The sequence below is a fragment of the Passer domesticus genome, chromosome 23 (genome assembly GCF_036417665.1).
Source record: "Passer domesticus isolate bPasDom1 chromosome 23, bPasDom1.hap1, whole genome shotgun sequence".
Lineage (NCBI taxonomy): Eukaryota > Metazoa > Chordata > Aves > Passeriformes > Passeridae > Passer > Passer domesticus.
Genome location: NC_087496.1, coordinates 3276151 through 3297907, shown reverse-complemented (window position 1 = coordinate 3297907; position 21757 = coordinate 3276151). Strand labels below are relative to the sequence as shown.

Sequence of the window (21757 nt, the reverse complement as noted above, 5' to 3'; positions counted from 1 at the left end):
GAATTCCTTTACTGCTCAGGAGCTGGGAAAAGCAAAGGTGTGACACCTTGGCCTCTGCAAGCACCAGCTATATCTCCCACTGAGGGTTTGGGAAATAGCTAGGTAAGCAATCAGAAGTGTCTGAAATAAATAACTGCAGCAGGATGAAAATTGCCAGGTACTGGGTGTGGAGACCATCAGAACGGGATGACTTTTCCACAGGTCTGAGCCCTGGAGAGGCAGATGAGCACTGATCTGGAAATAAGGAATGTGCTGGTTGTGCAGGGAAGGGGGGGAGTTGGTTGGGCAGGGCAGGAGTTGGGAATACCTAACTTAGGGTGTTCTCAGCTGGTGGGACAGGGTGGACAAGCAACACTCCCTCAGTGGGGTTATTGCAGCTCAGAGTGGGAGTGAGAGCCTGGAGCAAAACGGACACAGAGCTGGGCAGTCACCAGAGGAGGTTTAGCAATCATGGCTGGCCCCTTTCATCATCATCCTCTTCCCTGTCTGGTTTTTGTTACTCACACCAGGAGCCCAGCCCGGTGCTGGGCACTGCTCTTTGAGCCCCCCCGAACCCCCCATGACTCAGCCAAGGCTTTCCCAGGCACAGACAGCCTGGAATGGGTTCCCCTGGCCTCCTCCCCCTGCAGGATTTCTGCACTCATTGACTGCAAACCACAAAGACAGCTGCCCAAAACCTCAGCGAGAATCACCCTCACTCAAACGCTGGCAGGAAAAGCACTGGGGTAGACATGGAGACTCCCCCAGGACCTGGGTACTGGAACACAGCACATTTACCCACTGGAGATTAGTTCTATTTTTCAATTACACAATAAAAACACAGCGAGGCAAATTCCTGTGAATAAAGGGGAAAAGATGGGGCAGCAAAGAGCCACAGAAAACAGACCCATCTCTGAAAAATAGTCTTTTCTGCTTAGCAAACAAGCACTTTCTGTTTGCACCCATCAAACAAACATGCTTGATTTTGTTTTGTTTCACAGCCAAGTCATCATTTCTCCAAAATTATTTCAAGAGCACAACAGGGGCCAAATAAATTTGCAAAACAGGCTTAGGTAAAGAATGACAGAGCTCACAGCCCTTTTCAAAGCCTGCATGGAAACCACAGGAAACATCAGGGTTAAAAAAAGCTTTGCCTGATGTTTAACTCAGATTTGACTTTTAGTGTTGGAATCAAAGAAGGGAACAAATGAAGGCATTGCATCACCCTGCCAAGGAAACCAGAGGAGATGGAGAGAGGAGCACCACGGATTCAGGGGGACACCATGCAGGCGCCTGTGCTGCTGATGGGAATGTCAGAGCCTCGCCATGGAAAGCGCTGACTGATGCCAATTAAAGTGAAATCATAATCAAGCCATTTGTTTTGGTGCCCAGAGAGCTGCTCCAAAGGTCTCAGCAATGCCTGGACTCAGTTCAAGCGCTGCATGGAGGTTCAGGATGGGTCCTCTCCAGCATGAACCACTCGCTACTGGTGAGGGCAGAGCTGTCAGGACGTGGTGGGAGGGGATGAAGATCAGCCTCATCCTCACAATCTGTGCTTGGGGACACAAGGAAGGACAGAAAACTCTGACCTTCACCTGCACACAATTCCTCAGGGTAACCCCAAAGGCAGGACCAACACATCCACCAATAAAAACACAGTACTGTTGGACACGGCACCCTCAAGCCCTTTCCCTATTCCCACAGGCTTTGCTACACCCAGGAGTAAATCCTACCCCTCCTATCCCAGGCAGCAGCCCTAACCCAACATCCAAAGCTTGATTTAAATTTAATACAGTGATCCAAAGTGCTGATACCCACGACATGCCTGTACCCTCCAGCAGAAACATCACAAGATAGAAGGAAACATCTGAACACCTCCAATGCTTCTGGTCCTAAACCGATTCCCCACAGTGGATTGCACGGAGCAAAGCCTTTACAACAGAGAAGTCTCCTTGCAGCTTTCAATCCAGCTTTTTTCCCAGCACTGAATTCACTCTGCTTGGAGGGACAGAGCTGAAAAGAGCCTCTTGGCAGGGCACTGCTGCTCAACAGCAGCTCGGGCTCCTCAGCACCTGCTACCCCCATAAAATAACCTATTTCCAACAGCCAAAGCCTCTCCTTTGGGAAGAGGGTGGGACAGCTCTTTCCAAGTGCTCCAGAGAAACAGCAACTTCTGCTGCTGAGTTTTCAGCTTGCTCTTCCCTTTTGGCATCTGTGAAACACCAAGAAGGGACCTCTAGAAACATCTCTCCTTCCAAATCCTTGGCTGCAGCTCCCTGTCCTCCCACCTTGCATAGAAATGAGTGGGATTGGATTAGACCTGATTTTATTTTTCCCTTCCCTGACTGCCACCCATGCAGGGCTGGGCAGGAGGTGGCCAGGAGCATGGCTGGGGTCTGCCAGAGCCTTTGTAGCAGCATTGCTATTCTGCACAAGTTAACTCCTCCACAACAGATCGATGGGCACACCGGGCTGGGAGGGGAGCAGGCAGGAAGATTCATGCTTCCTTGATTTCCTCTGGTTTTCACATGCTCTGCTCCTCCCAGCTCCTGCCACGGTGCAGCACGACTGGGACTGACCGGGGGATGCAGCAGTGTCCCACTGCCTGCTGGGCCAACTGCTCCCACCTCAAACCAGCAGGAAAACACCTCCAAATGCCCAGGCAAAGCCACACTCCTGCATGTCCCTGTCACCACGCAGAGCACTGAGCTGGCAGTGGCAGCAAGCCGTTCACTTCCAAGAGCAATCCCCGCTCCAGGGGCAGGACAGCAGGAATGTCATCAGTACAGTGGGAATGGAATCTGCACAGGCTGCACATCCCAAAGCCCATGTGCCCCTCTCCTGGGGCACACCTGTATTGAGAAGGCACCTATCAAGGGACACGGACATCCCTTGCCACCAGAGCTCTACTGGGATCACCCATGGCAGCTCTGGGATGATGGCACATTGCTGTCCTCGCTCCCTCCCTCCCCAGAGCCACCTCCCAGGGGAAGGATTTGTCCCCCTTCCCATGGAGCCTCCCTGACAGAAGAGTCCCTCCTGCTGACTCACCCAAGCTTCCCTTTGTTCTGCTCCAACACCAGCGGCCACCCAATGCCAGGGCAGGGCACCTCGATCCTGCTGAGGATGACGATCCCTGATCTACGCCCAAAACCCTGTGCAGGCCCCCACAGGAGCTCTTCCCACAAGTTTGCAGAGCGCCCACCCAGCTGCTGCCACCCCGTGTGTTTCACTGCCCAGACCCCAGTAACCCAAAGCCCTCCCTCTTTGACAGCAGGATCTGTAGGAATTTTGGCACTGGGGAGAACACAGTGATTCAGGAAAGAAAAGGTGCCACTACTTTTTAAAGCCAAGCTCAAATTCCTAAGCAAGACACTCTGTCCTCCCTCCTCTGCCACCCATTTTCCAGCCTCTTTGCCCAGTTGTGCCATGACGCAAGACAAATCCAGAGGAATGGCCACAACAACACAGCTCCCACCCTCCCAGGAGCACTCAGGGGCTGGGGAGGGGGGACACAAGATTTGGCCGCAAACAACTGAGTCACAGGCAAATTCCTGCTGAAATTCCTCCCGGGGCTTCCTTTTCTGCCCTGGCTTGGCCCCTCTCCACTGGCTGGCGTAAAGCAGGAGTGCGGTGTCACCGCACACACCCAGCTGGCCCCGCAGATGTTGGTGTCACCTATGCAATGCTCCGGAGGAGCAAAGTCGCTCCCGAGCATGCCGGAGTTGCAAGCGCCGTTTCCCAGCGCTGCAATTAAAACCTGGCTTTTGATTTTTAATGTCCCTATCAAACATCCTCTGGGATGACTGCGCCCATCTGCTGTGAGGACAGGGACGAGTGTCTGGGCATAAGATGTCCCACAAATTATGCTGAGTGAAATTACGGATTCCTCGGCAGCCCCTGAACCCCTCGGATCGCTGCTGCAGGAGACAGGACCCTGGTGCAACGCCCAGCCCCCATCTCTCCCCTTCCCAGGGAGGGAATGCTGCCAGGGAGCAGCAACCCCTTGCCTCTGGAGCACGGGGGTTTTTAAGGAGCGGAGCATTAACCTGCCCGGGGCCAGCCCCGTCCTGCACTTCCCAATTCCAGCAGGTCTGGACCTGAGATAAAAGGCACAAAGCCACACCAGGGGGTCACCAACTCCCCTTTCCCCAGGCTGGGGCGGTCTGACATGGGTGAAGACACCCCGGGCACTGCACTCCAGGAGCAGAGCCGGATTTATCTGCACCGAACGCGGCCGAAGTGCCCGAGACACGGTAACGACAGCAGCAATCGAGCCCCTGCCTCGCACTGCTGTGGGGCAGGACGCCAAAAGGGAATCACACTCCCTTATTTTTCAACCCCCAGTAACTTTCCCGAAGACAACTGGGAGGGCTAAGACCAAGCCCAGTCCCCTGGCACTCCAATCTCTCAGCTCGCTGCCCGCTACCATCGTATACCGCCACGGGCACGGCGCATCCCCCGCGGGGAAACTGAGTCACGACCCCAAAGTCGCCACGCAGGCAGGACCCCCGACCCCCCGAGCCCCCGTCCAGCTGCTCCTACCTGAGCGTGGCGCTCTCCCCTTGCCGCACTGTCACGTTGTCCATGGCTTTGGGGAAGGTGGCATCTCCGCTGCGCACGGGCACTCCTGCGGGCACAAGGAAGAGCAGCCTGAGACAGAGGACGACCAGGCACCTCCAGGGCAGGGCCAAGCACCCACCGACCCCCATCCTGGGCAGCGGGGACTTTTCCAACAGGCAAAAAACACACCCGACAAGGCGAAAAGGGGGAAGGGGTGGGTGGAGAGGAGGGATGGGGGGGAGCAAAACCACCGGGGCGAGCGCTGCGGAGCTCCACGGAGATCAGGAGAGCCCCCGGCAAGGCTGGCTGCGAGCGCTGAGCCTGCCGAGCGGCATCGGAGGGAGTCCCGCTGTCCTCGGGCGAGGGAGGAGGACGGGAGGGCCGGGGGGAGGAGGAGGAAGAGGAGGAGGAGAAGTGGCAAAGGTGCTGGGCGAGCCGGTTCTTCGGGCAGCAGTCCGAGGCTCACTTGGGCGAGGAGGCGCCGGGGGGGGCCGGCTGTACCCCACTCCCGCACGCTTGTCCCGAGGCGGGGGCAGTCCAAAAACCAGTAAAAACCCCAAAAAACACCCCCGAGGCGAGCTAGCAAACGTGTCCAGGTGCAAGAAGGCACAGCGGGCAAAAGCCTTCGGGATGCCCTGCAGCTCCTCTCCTCCCGCCCCGCTGCCGGGGGACTGGTCCAGGCGGGATGCAGGATGGGGATGAGCGGACGGCGGGATGCAGAATGCGGGGATGTCAGGCTGCCGGAGCCCCTGGCTGGCCTCAGCGGCGGGCGGGGGAGATGCGGGGGGGCGGCGGCGACAGCAGCACCCCGGCCCCGGCCGGCAGCATCCCCGGGGTTGTCATGGCAGCGGCTCCAGCGCTGCCCGGCGCCTCGGCTCCCGCACGGCCCGAGCCCCGCACACGGGCGGGCGGCAGCGGGGCGGGATGCGCAGGAGGACACGCACATTAACCCCCGCCGCGCCGCGCTCTTCGGGGGGATGGCAAGACCCCCGCTCCTTTCTCCTCTCTGCCCCTGCGCTTACCTGCGTCCCGCAGCCAGCACCGCACAACTCTCCCCTTTGCCCTCCTCTACCTCTGCACCATCCCCATCCCAGGCGGCAAAGTCACTGTGCAGGAGGGGAAACTGAGGCACGGGTAATACCCCCCCCCTTCCCCCCAGCCAGGTGATGATGAGGAGAGGCAGGAGCGTGTCCTCCTGGTCCCCTGCACCTCACAGACACAGCGTGAGCTTAAGTGGCAAATTCCTCCCCACCGCGAGCACGGTCCCCGAGTACTTTTTATCAGCTCATAATTTAACAAATATCACATTTGCTTATGCCGAGTAATTCCTCCTTTCCTCCGCTAGTGGCTAAACACATTAATATTTCCAGGCACAGTTCCATGCTGGTAAAAAGGTGCTGGGGAGCATCCTCAGAGCAGAGAGTCCTGGAGGCAGCAGTCAAATCACAGCTTTTGGGGTGCTGCACCCCTCAAACCTCCCAGCTGCCACGGCCCAACCTTAGGGAACACAAGGTCTCCCCCCTTGCTGTGCCCAATGACTTCCCTGCTTTGCCTTGTCCAAAAATCCTCCCTCCATTCCCCCACCGTGTGCTCGGCAGCTTTTGCACGGCACCAACGTGGGGCGGTGGGGTTTTTTTGTTGTTGTTTTTGAGTTTGCTGCTGGCAACCTGAGCTGGATTCAAAACTGGTGACCTAGATGTGAAAGGATCCATAGCCCGTTACTAATCCCTGGAGTCTCCGAATCCCCTGTAAACTACTGCTTAATTCACTAACTGTGCTATTTAATCTCTAAAACATTATGAGCTGTGCCGGGCAGAGGAAACACTCCATCAAATAAAGCTTTATTATTATTGTGCATGCTGACTGGCCATACGAGAAGGGGATTGCTCTGCAAGTCTCTCCACTTTTTCCTTGTCCGAAGGCTCTCTGCTCCCTGAATTTAGCGCTGGTGGGACGTGCTGCCTCGAGCCCTGTGTTTTCCCAGAGGAAACGGCAGCTTTCCCCAGCTCTTGGCAGAAGGACTTTAATCCCCGCAGTGAACTCGGCTGTCAGAACCGGCAAGGGAGGGGGGAACGCCGCATTCCGCGATCCTTCGGGGCCACAAATTACATGGGAGGGGTCTCTGAAACCTCACTGCATAAGGAGAGCCCGTCAGAGGCAGGGGGAAAGACTGTCCAGGGCTGTGTCATTGCACCAGGGTGTACAAGAGAGCAAAGAATAAAACACAGCAATCCTGCTGATCCAGGCACCCCTGGCAGGATGGGGACCCCGCTGGGATACCTGCAGGACCATCACACAAGAGCTCGCTCTTTGTGGGGCTGCTCCTTTGAATGGGCAGAGACCAACTCCTGTGTCAGCAAAACCAGAGGGATTCCAATAACCACAGCCAGTTAACCTTTTAACACGGAATTCAGCCCCGGATCGCCAGGAGCATCTTAAATTACGAGCGAAAAAACACCTCCCTGCACTGAAAGCAAGCGAGGCTGGGGCAGATGTGACCTGCAGAGCTGTTCCAGCCCTTGCCAGGGCTGAATTTGGCCCACTGTTAGGAGATCATCAGCAGCATTGTTTGAAAATCCCAAGGAATTTACATCCAATATGCTCCTGCATACTAAAGCCGGGCAGAATCCCTGGTCTCCCTCCCTCTCTTGCATACATACAATGTACATATAAATCAGCCTGTCACAGCTCGTCTCTTTTCTGACAGCTGTAATTGCTTCGGACTATAAAAATATCTATAGACAATAAACACAACGCAGGAAAACAGCAAAGAGAAAACCAAATCAAGGTTCCTTTAAATAATTCAGTTGCTCCAGCAGCAGTGGAGCCAGCAACTGAGTCCAGCTGTGAAGGTTCAGCAGCGAGAGAAAGAGAGCTTTGTAGCCTTCTCTGGGGATGAGAGAGTCTTTTTTCCTTCATTGGGTTTTGACCACAGCAGCAGCAGACTTTGCTGCGCACGGGCTGAGCCCATCTGAGCACCAAACAGCCTCTCGCTTTCAGCTTCTTCCCTTTCTTCCTACTTAGGTGAAAGTCTTTTTTTTTTTTTTCCCTCTTCATTTCGAGCAACAGGCAGGAGACAAACAGAACGAGCCGAGCACAGCACACTCGAGGTGCGTCTCTATCTCCGCATCCATCTCACCGCTCTCCTTTCCAGCAAGGCTAAAGGCCCCCCTCTCCTGGCAGAGACCACAAACAGGGGCTGGACAGGGTGGGAAGTGATGCACGGCAGGGATGGAGCCAGGAGAAGGATTTTCCCCGTGGACGGGAGGATGCTGAAAGCCTGGATGGAGAAGGCGTCAGAAGGAGCAAGGCCCTGTGGGTTTGCTTCCCAAAGGAGCATCTCTGTCGATAGCTGGGGAGGAGGAGGTTCAGAGGCCGAGCAGGGAGCAAATCAGTCCCAAAAATGTCCCACAGAGAAAAATGATGGCATTTGGATTGCTGCAAGGGACCCGACTCCTTCTGCAAGGACCCTCCCAGCAAACACTGCCCCAGTCTCGGGCTTTTCCTGCAGAACCAAGCCTTAAGCAGCTAATTTGCAGATCTGAGTGGTCCCAAAGGACCGTAATCAGATGCAAATTCGAAGTTCAAGTTCCTCTATCAAGGGAAACAACAACATTGCTGCGTTTTCTCCTGCTTCCTCCCAAGTATCCAGCACGACTCTATCTTCTAATTTATTAGAAGTATTTATTAGTAGCTGTTTGCTGGTCCAAGTTAAAGATCCTCCCATCCTGCAAACCTGAATCCATACAATCCTACACCTCCCCACACCAATGGATTTCATTCCTGGAGAACAAAAAACTACTTTCAATAAGTAGGTCATAGCAAGGCAATTCGTACAGCCAGATTTTCTTTTTAATTCCTTTTTTCCCTTTTCAGGGAGTTGATAGATGGCAATCTATAGCCCCAAAGTGGAAATTTATTTTTAATCTGAAATGGCCAAATATGATCAGAAACGTAATTTATGCTCGAGACACTCTCGTTCCTTCCAAATGAAAACACGATTTTACAACGCCAGCCGTGCTATCGCATACCCCATTATTCTCCAATAAGCTCCGAGTTGCACAAGAAGTGCTTAATTTCCTTGGCATTAGTCAGGTGAATGACACACGGGTCCGGGGAAGCTTTTCCTGAATAACTGCAGAGCCCTCCGTGTCTGCAGCCATTCACCGACGCCACAAAGGACGCGGGCTCCAGCTCCGCTCGTTGCCTCATTTATCCCCTCGTTAACGGTGGCCCCAATTAAAGAACAATGATTGGGAGCCTTACTTGGCCGGAGCCGTTTTGGGCCCTTCTCGCCCCAAAGGCATTCCCGCTCGGAGCTGGAGAAATCGCCTGTTCAGGGCTGTTTCTAGGGCAGATTTTGGAATGCAAGCAGCATCCTCATGGGCGCTCAGCCCTCAATCCCTCTCAGGCAGGGACTCCCAGCACCCTCCTCACGGTGTTTAAAACAACGCAGGAGACCCCCATTAATCCCTGCTAGAGATGCTGTTAATATTTAACTGCAGTTTAGATAAACTTACAGTAACCGTCCTATTAAATTTAAATAAAATGTGCTTTTGGGAGCCTTCCCCTAAAGCCACGCTGCCCTGCTCTGCCTGCACTTTGCACCAAGTGCCTCGCAGTAAAAGCAGGAACATTTTGTTTGCCCTTTAAAAAACTGCTGGGCTCGGGTTTGTCGCTTGCTCTCATCGTGCTCAGGGACTTCAGAATTTTCAAGCACGAGTTAACTCCTTCCAGGGCACCCCCGGCTGAGCTGCAAAGCCTGGAGGAGCAGGTACCGTGGAAAATGCTGCAAATCTGTCCCAAACTGTAAAGCCAGCACAGGGCTGATCTCCCTGCACCATCTCACCAGGTAACCCAGAACGTGCTCCCGGAGGAAAAGGAAAGCCAAAATGCCCCAGAGAGCTGTGCCAGCCCTAATGCACAGCAGCACCCTTGAGGATACTCAATATCTCATCCCTGGCAGTGTCCAAAGCCAGGCTGGATGGAGCAGCCTGGGCTGGTGGGAGGTGTTCCTGCCCATGGCAGGGAGTGGGACTGGATGAGCTTTAAGGTCCCTTCCAACCCAAACCATCCTGGGATTCTTTGTGCATTCCAGAGGGGCCAGGCAGTGCTGCAGCTGGGACATCAGAGCAGGAGGATGCAAAGCAGCCCTCAAGGCCTCACTTTCCCTTTGGATTAGTCCTCTCTCCCACAGCCCTCAGTGGCTGGGCCTTTCACAGCAGCCCAGCCAGGCACACACGTTTATGATGTGACGCCTCTGTAGGTCCAGGCTCCAGATCAAACATCTATGCAGAGAGTTAAAAAACTGATCAAAGAGCTACCAAGCCACACTGGCACAGTGAGAATTATGAACTGGGATTGATCCTTGGTACAGATCAATATTGATTTCACATAAATCTGTTTCTCACGGTTTCCTTGTGAGCTTATGCTGCTGTATGAACACCCTGAAAAACTTCTTTGGTGCAGACTCTGCATCCCCAGCAGTGTTTGATTAGCTCAGGTGCCAGGGACAGTGATGATGTGGGATAAAGCCATGCCATTATCCATCTAATGGCATTTGATAAGTGTGTGACATTAACCCAGAGCTCTACGACTCAATCCCTGCAGTCAGTGAAAAGGGGAAAAAGCTGAATGAGCTGAAAAGCAAAGCCAGGCACTCCTCAGATCTCACCATGGATATTTGAGAGCTCTAGCACGGCTCCCTTAAATGTGAAAACACAAGGTTCTACCCCCTGTGCGGCTCTGCCCACAGTCTGGGGGCTCTGTGCTGGATAACTGTTTGGAAAAGCAGCTCCAAGAGTAGCTGTGCCTCCTCCTGGGATGGTCCCAAGGCAAACACACTGTGCCAAGCCTTTCCCAGCCCATCTGGATATCACACACAGCCTCAACTGCAGGGAGCAGCAAAAAGCCTGGCTGGTTCATCCCCTCCAGCTCAGTTTCCCACCCCAAACCCTTTCTGAACAGAAAACTGCTCGGTCTCTACAAAACCAGGGAATGCAGACCACAGGCGAAGAGCACATACCCCAGTTTAGACAACCATGTGCAACAAAAAGCAAATAGTAAGAGCAGAGCTCCTAAAATCCCTCTTTTAAAAGCACTGAATGTGCTCAGCTGCGCTGGGTGAAAGCCCAGCCCACTGCCAGGTGTTCTGCATCCTTTCAATCCGCCTCTCCGGGAGCCACTGCTCTCCCTATTCCCTGCACCTGCTTCCAGACTGGGAGCAGTCACCTCCAAACCAAGCTGTCCTTTCTGAGTCCCCACCAGCTGCTGCCCAAGATGGGCTTTTCCCCATTTTCACCCCAAATCAGCACCCATCTTTTGCCAGCCTGCTTCCCTGAAGCTGCCAAATTGCTCGAGTACATTCCTTGGGAAAAAAGTCCAGGCTCGTTGCTATCTGCCTGTATCAATTTGAGTTTTGCCACTGGTCCTCTGACCCTCACGGCTCTCTGTATCCAAGAATAATATTAATAATAGTCATGCCATTAAGCAAGATGCTTGGTTTGAATCTGAAGATTTTGAGAAATGATCTCATAAATTTAATTCCCGGGGTACCATCTTTGAGCGTTAACAGGCACAGTCGCCTCTGAATTCTGGGAAATGAGCATAATTACATGGAGATCGACAAGGCACAAATGCCAAGAATTCTGTTAACCTTTAATACTGCAAAAAAACTCTCCCCTTGTAATTATCTCTTTCCTTTGTCTTAAATGTTACTGATGAATATTTAGTGGGATAAGCAAATAAAAGGAGGCTGAGGGGTGCAAGGAGGTGCAGTTCCCTGTGGGATAAGTTTGAAAAACTCACAAAATCATTGTGGGTTAGGGTAGGATGGGAGCCCAGGTCACAAAACTGCTCCATGGGACAATCACATCCCCCCGTGGTGACACACAGCCATGACAGAGCCAGCAGAGGGGAATTTGAGTTACACCAAAATCCAGATTAATTCCCAGCAGTGCTGCAGATGCACCTTCAGCCAGGTCAGTGAAGAGTGATCCCACAGCCCCCAGCTGGATGGATTCAGGTGCCCTTTCTCCAAAGAGAACTTTGCCTGGGAATGAAACTTCCCAGCTGAAAAACACATCACCTTTCAAACACATCCTCCCTAGGGCTGCAAATGGCACTGCCCTCTTGCTGCACATGGAGCCTGATGGAAAGAAGATTTTCTCCTGGTGTGAACTGCATTAATATCTGTCAGAGCTCTGGCATTTCTGCCTATAATGATGAAAAATATGTGCCGAGAATGCGGGGTGCTCTCAGCATCGCCTCCCTCCCCATGAAGTGAAATTAGAAGCAGCTGCTCCTGCTCCCGTCCTCTTTACAGCCCTACAACATTATCTGGGGAAGCTTATTATTTGGGAGATGGCGTGGAGATAAGGGAGCCCCGCGACCTATCCGTATTCCAGCGGTGCTCTGCTGCAGACAGGGCTCAGCTCTGCCCTCCCCGGAGCTGCAGACTGGTGGAAAGGTCACTCTCCTCTCTTAATGTCGTGTCAGAGCCACCGCTGAGGGAACAAGGTGAAGAAAAAGGCACATCTCCCCCACTGGGTGGAGAAAATCCAGCTCTGTCCTGGGAGGAGCAGGAGCTGGTTGGGCTCTACCCACCTGCAATGCCAGATGCTTTCAGAGCGCTCTCCAGGAGCTCTGGAAGAGCTGGAAGGAGCTTCCTCCTGGATCTGAAGGTGCTGCTCTCAACCACTGGACCTGCTGATTTGGATGGGCAAGGAGGCAGTGAATCCTATGCCGTGGAGGAGAGGGATTGCAGCACACAAAATACTGGAGGTATCAGTGGGAGGGAGGATATCCCAGCCATGAGTGTGCCAGCCCAATCCCAAATTAAGCAATGCTTTTTGGGCCACTGAGGTTGTGAGCTGGCCCACCCAGAAGCCCCAGAGAGGCTGGAGCAGTCACAGAGCAAACTTTGCTTCCAGCCTCAAGGCCAGGCCTTTACACGTTCCCTCCTCCCTCACTCCAGGAGGAAGGAAGCCAAAGCAGTATTTATCCACAGAAAACTGGGGAGAAAAATGAAAGAGGTGAGTTCATTAAGTCCAACACCTCCCTTTCCCAGGAGGGCTCTGCACTTGGAGAGGGGAGGAACACTGTCCCAGCCCAGGAGCAGGGCTGTAAGCAGCAGCGAGGGCTGCAAACCTCCCCAGGAGAGGTGACACCACAACCACATCAGACCTGGGGTCTCAGTGGCTCCAGCCAGCCCTCCCAGCTACTCCTGACCTCAGAACATGGCAGATGTTTGCTCTCCTCCTTTGCCTTTTCCCTTTCCCTTTCCCTGCCTTCCACTGGAGCGAGGTTTCTGGTCTCCAAGCTGCTTTTATGCCCCTTTAAAAGGTTATAAAAGCTGTCTTTATATTCCAATAAAGGGATGTAAAAACAACCTTTTTTGCAGTTCAATAAACGTGGTTAACTTTTCCTCCCATTAATACTTTTTTGCCTCAATGCCATGTGCATGTGTGGGCTGCTCCAGGACATGGGGGAGGACGGGGCTTTGGGGATCACATCCCGAGGCAGGAGATAGCAGAGCATCCAAAGGGAGAAGGACCAAGGGGCTGTGCTGGGGGCACCCTGCTGGAGGCAGGTCTGACGCCAGGAAAAGACAGGCATCATAATCTGAGCTGCTGCCCAAAAAGGAGACAGAGGAGGATACAACCTCACTGGATACTGTGCTGGTGCATTTGTCCAAAGAAAATTCCTCCTGGAAGCAGGTGTGAGCTCAGAGGACTGTGCTGTGGCATGAGAAAAATTCAAGGGATGAACTATAAATCAGGGGGTAAAGAGCTGCCCAGCAGGGTTTTTCCTCTTCTTGCAAAGGCCTGTGAATGTAAGGGATGATGAACTGCAGCCACCCTGTCCCCATCCCTGCCTGAACCAGCAGCTGCAGCACCCAGGGCTGTGCCACTTCTCTCCTGGGTGACAAGGGACACGTCACTTCACCCCGCACTGCCAACCTCCTGCTCTTGGCAACACCATTTAGACCTTACAGGCCGTGGGTCAGGAGTTGTCCTGTCCAGAACAGCAGTGCCACATGAAGCCTGACAGGTCCCTGCTCCCCATGCAGCCTCCAGACACAGCTCTAATTATTATTTACCGTTCGTGCAGCCATCCCGTGGCTCGCAATCCGTCTTTCTCAAAAGCGTCCTTTTCCTTGGAAGAGGATCTAAACCTGTCCTGCTGCTCGTCCAACAGCCTCTCCAGGCATTAAAACAAGGAGGTTTATTATTTTTGGTGACAGCCTGTTCTGCAAGGTGAACACAACTTGTATGAATCAAACCGACTTGGATTTCATACATCATCCCCCGGCAGCACCAACGTGAAGGGCAGGAGGGGTTTGGCTGCCGAGTGCAGAGCGAAGCAGGGAGTTTATTGGTGCTGATCTATCACTGATGGGGAGCCTCTGGGGTGCTGGGACCGTGGCTGCTGGAGGGAGAGGAGTGGGGGAGATGTCAGTCCATAAATAAGGCAAGCTGGAGAGAGAACTACCAGGAGCTGGAGTGGAAACCCAGCATCAAGGCAGTGAGAGCCTTTCCAGCTGTGTTCCCACTCTTTGACCTTCTTTCTCCTCTTCCTGCCCCTGCACAGGTACTGTGGGATGGGGACCAAACTCTGACCGGGGCAGGAGCAGGGCAGATGGTCTTGTAACAAAATCCCAGAATGGTTTGGGTTGGAAGGGACCTCCCACCATGAGCACCTTCCACTGTCCCAGGTTGCTCCAAGCCCTATCCAACCTGGCTTTGGACACCAGCCACAGCTCCTCTGGGAAACCTGTGCAAAGGCCTTACCACACCCCCAGTTAGGAATTTCTTCCTAATATCCAATCTAACCTGGCCATGGCCAAGGGGCTCCTTGTCCCCACCACGCACCCTGTCCCAGCTCGCTCCATCCCACCCAGGCTGAGCCCTCCCTGCCACCTCCAGCTAATTAACCCAGCTAATCGCCTTTGCCGGGTTCCTTTTTAAGGCAGTGGGAGAATGATGAGGGTGAAGGAAGAGGGTGAGCATCCAGGGCTCCCTGGGGAGCTCAGAAGCATTTACAGTCCCTGGCACAGGAAAATCCATACTCATCTTGGCTCTGGGAAGGCAGGGCTGCCCTCCCACACTCCTATTAGCAATTCCCAATCATCTTTTATTAGGCCTGCATTGATTTGCTGCTCATTTCGGTAGGAATGAAGAACTAAGAGCCTCAGCCTGGCCTCAGCTGAGGAATCCAGGCACAGAGCTGATGGAGCCAGAGGAGACCTTGGGGGATGCTGCCCCGGGTTCAGCTGTGCCATTACACAGCAGAAGCAGAGCTGTCCTTTCAAAACAGCCTTTCACATCCCACAAAGCTGGGAAGCACGTGAGGAAAAGGGGTGAAGGATAGGAGGGGCTGAGGCTCCCCCTGGTCTGTATTTCAGGTGCTCCTTTCATACTGGGGAGGGGAAAATTGTCTAGCAAGGATTCCTGGGAGAATTCACCTGGATCACACACTCCAAGCCTCAACCCTGCAGGGCAGCTTGGGCCTCTTATTATCCCCTGGGAGAAACAGTCTTCTAACACTACTCTAGTTTCCAAGCCAGCATTTCCATGTAGCTTGTGAAACACAAATTCTGTTAGGAATCATCTGAATATTTTGTTCTAATAATGCCATAACACCAGCGTACCCATTAGCACATACACAGAAAGGAGTATTTGAATATCAAAACAAAGCAAATTTACAGTCGTTTTTTTCCTCTCCTGGCAAAGGCATCACTGCTAGTTATCAGTTTCCAACTGTTTGCACCACAGCTTTTCCATGCTTGTCCCTGCTGTCATCAAACCTGCTGCTCCCTGCACCCCGTGTCCTGAGATAACCCGAGATGTGCAGCCACGGCTACAAAAGGGCCTCACACCCCCTGGGGAGGAGAAGGGCTGAGAATGACGGGGTGGCAGAGAGGGTGGGAGATGCAAATCTCCGGCTGTGTGAGCCACAGATAAATTCCTCTGCACCCGGCAGCTCCATCCCAACACATCACAACATCTACCTCACCCCATCCTCATCACCCTCAACACCCACCTCATCCTATTATTGCTCTCACCTCATCCCATCACAGCACCCACCTCATCCCATCATAACACATCACAACAACATCTACCTCACCCCATCCTAGCACCCACCTCATGCCATTATTACTCTCACCTCATCCCATCCTAGCACCCACCTCATTCAATCACGGGATCCACCTCATCCCATCACAGCACCCACCTCATCCCATTATTGTTCTCACCTCACTCCATCCCAATGCCCACCCCATCCCATCACAACACCCACCTCATCCCATCCTAGCACTCATCTCATCCCATTATTGCTCTCACCTCATCCCATCAAGCGCCTGCCTTATTCGATCACAGCACCCACCTCACCCCAATGCCCACCTCACCCCAACCCAATGCCCACCTCATCCCATCCTAGCACCCATCTCACCCCATTGTTGCTCTCACCTCATCTCATCATGCACCCAACTCATTCAATCATCAATCAAGACATCCACCTCATTCCATCACAGCACCTACCTCATCCCATCCTAGCACCCATCTCATCCCATCCTAGCACCCATCTCATCCCATTATTGTTCTCACCTCATCCCATCACAGCACCCATCTCATCCCACCACAGAACCAACCCCATCCCAGCAGAATGAGGTGGGAGGATGCACTAAAAGCCACGGGTTTTATGCATTTAGAGTTAATTATATGTATTTTTTTTCAGAATGCCCCTGCATTTAGCAAGCCAGAGCCACTCTCTAAAACACCCCAGGAAATACGAAGCCAGGAGAGTGGATTCAGAGGAGAACAGCTCACAGTGCCTGCGGTGAGGCAGATGAAAGCCAAGGGCTGCATCCTTGGATGTGCCTCACTTCAGACGGAACGGGTGGAAATTCAGACACTCTTAAAATTCTGCCCCAGATCTGCCAGCACAGAAACTTTCCCTCTGCTTTGAACCAGGCAGCTGAATTCTCTCCCCGGGAAGCGGCCGCCTCCAGGCAATGTGCAGGAGGTGATGGAAGAGGATTTGGGATATGAGCAGGGTCCAGCACTGCCTGGGGGGTGGCCAAGGTGATGCTGCAGGAGTGGCTGTCACCCACCCACATGATGTTGGGGCTGTGGCACGCAGGATCCTGAGTAAAACAAGAATAAACCTTGTCATAAGGAAACAAGGGTTTGCTTCTATGCATGTGTTCTGATGCCAGTTACAGGCATGTAAGGAGCAAATTGGGTCTGATCAGAGGGTCTGAGAGCAGCAGCTCTTCAGCACTGAGTCAGACCTCACTTTACTTAAGGATCCACTGTCCATTTTTCCCCCTCCTTCCTTTTTTTTTTCCCTCTCTGTCAGTCAGGCAAGTCAGGGAACAAGACAGGGAGATGAAATCTGGAACCCCATAGGGGTACGTGAAGTCCTGTAAGGAACGTGCTGTTGGATTCCCCTTTCCTTGCCCTTCGGTGTCCCACAGCAGACAGAGGTGCAGGAATTTTGCCCCACGCTGAAACGGGGCTGTCACAGCCCTTGCTGGCACCCGCTGTGCTTTTTGCCTGGCATCAGTGCACAGCTCACAACCAGAGCGGGCCAAATTCCTCCCTGGGGTAGCTCAATTAAAGTCAATGATGGTACACCAGGGATGAACCTGGCCCACTGGCCTGAGCTGGAGTCCACAACAAGTCCAGCTGGCAACCCAGAGGCAACAGGAAGGATCCCTGGCACCGGGAGCAGCGCTGGGAGCTGTGGTCGGCATTTGCGAGTGGGAGACTCAATAAACCCAGGGCTAAGTAAACCAGATCTGTAATAAATAACAACCAGCGTTCCACCTCTTCCAAATGCTGCGGAGATCCGCCCAAATTGTTCTCCCAAGCCCCATGAGTGGTGGGGACATTTCATTAGCCCTGTTACACTGACAGGGAAACAGGCACTGGGAGCCTAATAATAATAAAAATCCATTATGTTACAGTGCTTGTTGTGTATCCCAAATAGCAGCTCCAAAAGGCAGGGAAATGGCTGGGCTGGTTTTACTGGAGTCAGAGGGATGGAAATGTGCAAGGAAGATGGTAATTAGCTTCAGGTCACTCATTAAGATGAAGTTTGCTGAGTGGTGCCACCAGGCCACATCCAGGCTGGGCTGAGGGGCTCGAAGCTGCAAGCAGGATGGATCAGGGAAAATGCTGTTCCACAGCTGCTAACTGAAGGAGAGTCAGAGAATTCAGAGAATCCCAGAATCATTAAGGTTGGAAAGCCCTCCAAGATCATCGAGTCCAACCTGTGACCTTGTCACCCAGCCCAGAGCACTGAGTGCCACGTCCAGGTGTTTCTTGGACACCTCCAGGGATGGGGACTCCAACCCTCTCTGGGCAGCCCCTGCCAATGCTCGACAACCCTTTCCATGAAGGAATTCCACCTGATGTCCAGCCTGAACCCCTCTGGCACAGCCTGAGGCTGTGTTCTCTTGTCCTGTCCCTGTTTCTGGGAGAAGAGGCTGACCCCCACCAGCCTTCACCCTCAGGGAGTTGTAGAGAGTGAGGAGTCCAACCTGCCTGCACCTGGGCAGAGGGACCTGCAGCAGCTCAGATCCCTCTGCCCATCCAAACCTGTGCCAACAGACCCCAGGGAGGTCCCACCAAAACTTTAATGTGGCTTTATGCTGAGCTTGCAGGGTGTGATTGCCCAGCAATTGTGGTGCGATTACACCACAGCTCTGCTTCCCACACCTGCAATTTTCACTCTATTCTTACAACTTCAAGGCTCCATGGCCGCAAATTAATTAAAGTGTAAGTGCAAAATCAGTGGTGCCACTGAATGTTATAAATACCCTTCCATGGTGACCAGGAAGCCAAAGCCACAATTTTGGAGATGGAGGTAACGTTAAGAGCTGAAATGTAGTGAGATTCCAGTTACAGGGACAAGTGGGAGGTGGTGAGGTTATCCAAAAGCTTTACCACAGTGTAATTACACCGTATTCATCAGGTAATTACAGCCCTGCTATTATATGCTACAACTCTCCGTTCCCTGCCTAATCCCACGAGGTAGATTCAGAGGGATAAAAGGCAGCAGCAACAGACACCTGACTGCTGCAAGAAGGAATGATGGACGTGGACTGACAGGCACAGCAAAAGGGGAGGAGGTAGGAATGGAAATGCTCCAGGTATCCAGAGCAATCGCTCACACCCAGAGCAGCCCCAGGTGCATTCCCACTCTCTGATGCTCCAGGGATTCACACCACAAAACAGAGAAGAGCCAAGCTCGGCTGGTTGGGATCTATTGAGGAGGTAAAAGCATCCATCAAAAGCCAATCTGCTTTAGAAAGCAGAGAAAGAGGTTACTCCAGATTAATTTTTCACTTCCAAAGGTTTATGGGGAGTTCTGAAAGTGTCAGGTTGCTTCAATATTTTCTGAACAAGAAGCTCAGTGCTGGTTCCAAACTCCTCTGTTTGGATTGTCAGGTAATTTGTACCCAAACGTTTCAATTAAAAATTTCTGTTGGCTCATCTGTTTGGGTTTTTCCTCTGGGAGAGAGATGGAGGACTTGGAGGTTTTGCTTATTTCCAAAGTTCTGTCATTTTGATGCTTCATAAGCTACTTTAGGGTTGAACAGGGAGGGGGAAACTTAAGAACCCATTGCACGGAAAGCATCCAGCCCTGGCTGAGGGGTGGGTTCATCCCCACAGCCCTTCCCCTGCCCTGTGGCACATCTGGTGTCCCAGGGTCCCCAGGGCACTTTTTCCTGGCAGCAGGGCACTGGTGGAATCCCATCCCTGAAGGCATTTGAAAGCTCTATAAAGCTGGCAGTGCTGGGGAAATGGGTGAACTCAGTGATCTTTCAGGGCTTTTCAAACCTAAATTATTCTATTCTATTCTATTCTATTCTATTCTATTCTATTCTATTCTATTCTATTCTATCTGATTCTATTTTCAATTCTTCTCTTCTCTTCTCTTCTCTTCTCTTCTCTTCTCTTCTCTTCTCTTCTCTTCTCTTCTCTTCTCTTCTCTTCTCTCCTTTCTATCCCATTCCATCCTATTCCATAATTTCCAGGGCTTTCCTCCACCCAGAGCAGCCCAGGGTTCCTGTTCCACAAGGCTGGGTAAACACGCAATGGAATAAATCCCATCCTGCTCCGTGGGGTCCATTTGGAGCTCCAGTGCTCCATGACCTTATTTAACACTACCCCACTCCCAAGGCAGCCCAGCCCAGCCCTGATGTTCCTCACAGGTCTCCTACTGCTCCCTCCTTCCACCTGATCCTGTTTTCCTGGTGCTATTTGCATTCATATTTCCACAGCAGATGGGCACAGGAAGGGATGTACAGAACTGTATCCATGGTGGAATTCAGCAGGGTCTGGAATAACCCCAACCCTTCCTGTTGCACAGCACGCCACGGAAAATGAAGACAATTCCCCTTTGGTGCTCCCAAAACATTTATGCAGAGCAGACGTGGGCATGGAAATACAATCAGATGGGACACAAACTGTGTTTTTGCTGGGGATTTTTGCTGTTTGGGTTTGTTTTTTCCTTCTTTTTCTTTGTTTTAAGTCAAGCTGGACCAAATTCTTTATCATCTGCTCCTGCAGAAGCCGCACAGGATTTGTGGAGCCACAACAACAGAGAAGGAGCAAATCCCTGTGGGATGCCAGAATGCATCCCAAGGGAGAAACTCACGGAGTTGCATCCACGTGGACTGGCTCTAATCCCTCTGGGTGCAGTTTCATCCACTGAAATCCATCCTCTGCAAGGTGCCAGCACAGCTGTCGAGGGAAATAAGGGCCGAGCCATTGCTGGAATGATCTTACAGGAATGATCCCCATCTCCATTAGGGGCTCAGCTAAGCCATGGAGCCTTAAAGTTGATTATACCTTTCATTAGGAATGACTGAATGATGTTTTAAAGCTGGAAAATGAACTCGCAGCTAAGAGGAAACACTTTCTTGGCTAGGCCGTAGAGTAGGTTCCCCACGGAATAGATGCAGCTGTGAGAGTCAAAATTAAATTGATATTAGAAAATTTCCTGAGGGGGAAAAAAGTCATCTGGTGCCCGCAGAAATGGTATCATGCAGAGAGCTGACTAGGAAATGGAAAGCTGCTGAAACTCAAATATGTATGTGTGTGTATATATATATATGTCTATATATGTTTAAATAAAAAAGAAAATATCCTCTAACTTCCTCATCTCAGCAGAAATTTCCAAAAGGTAAAATTTTCGTGGAATAGATTAGTTTTCCCCCCGTTTACTTAATGCAAGGACATTCCAGCTAGCTCCCAGCTCCTGAAAGAGTAATCTGTGTCCTGTAGATGGGACAGAATATGACAAGTTACTTTCCAGTGGGTTTTAGGGTTTGGGGTTTTGGGGTTTGGTGCTTCCCACTGCCTCCCAGCAGGTCTCCCTGGCCAGCAGGGACAACTCCTCCCTTAGTCATCAGACAACTAAGCCACTGAGCTCTTTCCAGGCAATCACCTAGATTTAGATTTGCCCAATGGAAAATCAATTTCTCTGGATAAAAATAAAAAGTATACCAGAAATTTTGCAATAAAGGCACTTTCTGTGCATAAAAGTACATTGATGGAAGACCAACAGGCTCTGACCAATCTGGTCTAGTTGAAGATGTCTCTGGTGACTGCGGGAGATTGGATTAGGTGAGCTTTAAGTTCCCATCCAACACAAACCACTCCGGGATCCACAGCCCGAATTCCAACAGTGGCTTTCTCCATCTCCACATCTGTTTGGGAATGGGCAAAGAGAGCAAAGCAAAAAGATGCAGATATAAAAGCAGAGGTGGAAAATCCCTCTTGCATCGGCCTCCCTTGTCTCCCTCCATCCAGAGGCACCAGGAGCCTGCACATTTCCATTTGCACCCACGGGGAGAGCAGGGACAGCTCCAGCCACATCCACAGTGGGAACCTTCAGACCAGATTAACAAAAAGCCGCTGATGGTGACGGTTCCTCCTCTGCTCCCAGCACCTCCTCACAATTCACTCTAACAGCCTCCAGAAAGGGACACACATTCCTTGGCATTTATCCAAGGAAAGGTGGAGGCTCCATGGGGAGCACAGCCTGGGGGCAGCTGGAAGGAGCTGCCAGCCCCCACTTGCCCCCACCCTGCGGCATCGCTCCCGGACACGCTGCTCATTCCAGCCCAGGGACACATCCACAGCCTTGGCTCTGCCTCAAACACCATCTCTCCCCCACTTCCTTAAAAATAAAGGCTTCC

General features: G+C 52.3%; 1 protein-coding gene across 7 annotated transcripts in view; it reads right to left on the bottom strand.

Annotated features, from left to right (window-relative positions):
* Positions 1–21757, bottom strand: part of LOC135285584 (protein CEPU-1) — a 357552-nt gene that overhangs the window by 134172 nt on the left and 201623 nt on the right. For 2 of the 7 annotated variants that reach the window (XM_064397992.1, XM_064397994.1), the window contains exon 2: positions 4525–4609. In XM_064397992.1, the coding sequence (XP_064254062.1) occupies positions 4525–4609 (85 nt within the window). Of the gene's footprint in view, positions 1–4524; positions 5142–5564; positions 5584–21757 lie in introns of those variants that run through there. The other 5 variants (XM_064397991.1, XM_064397993.1, XM_064397997.1 and 2 more) reach the window with 4 other exon arrangements.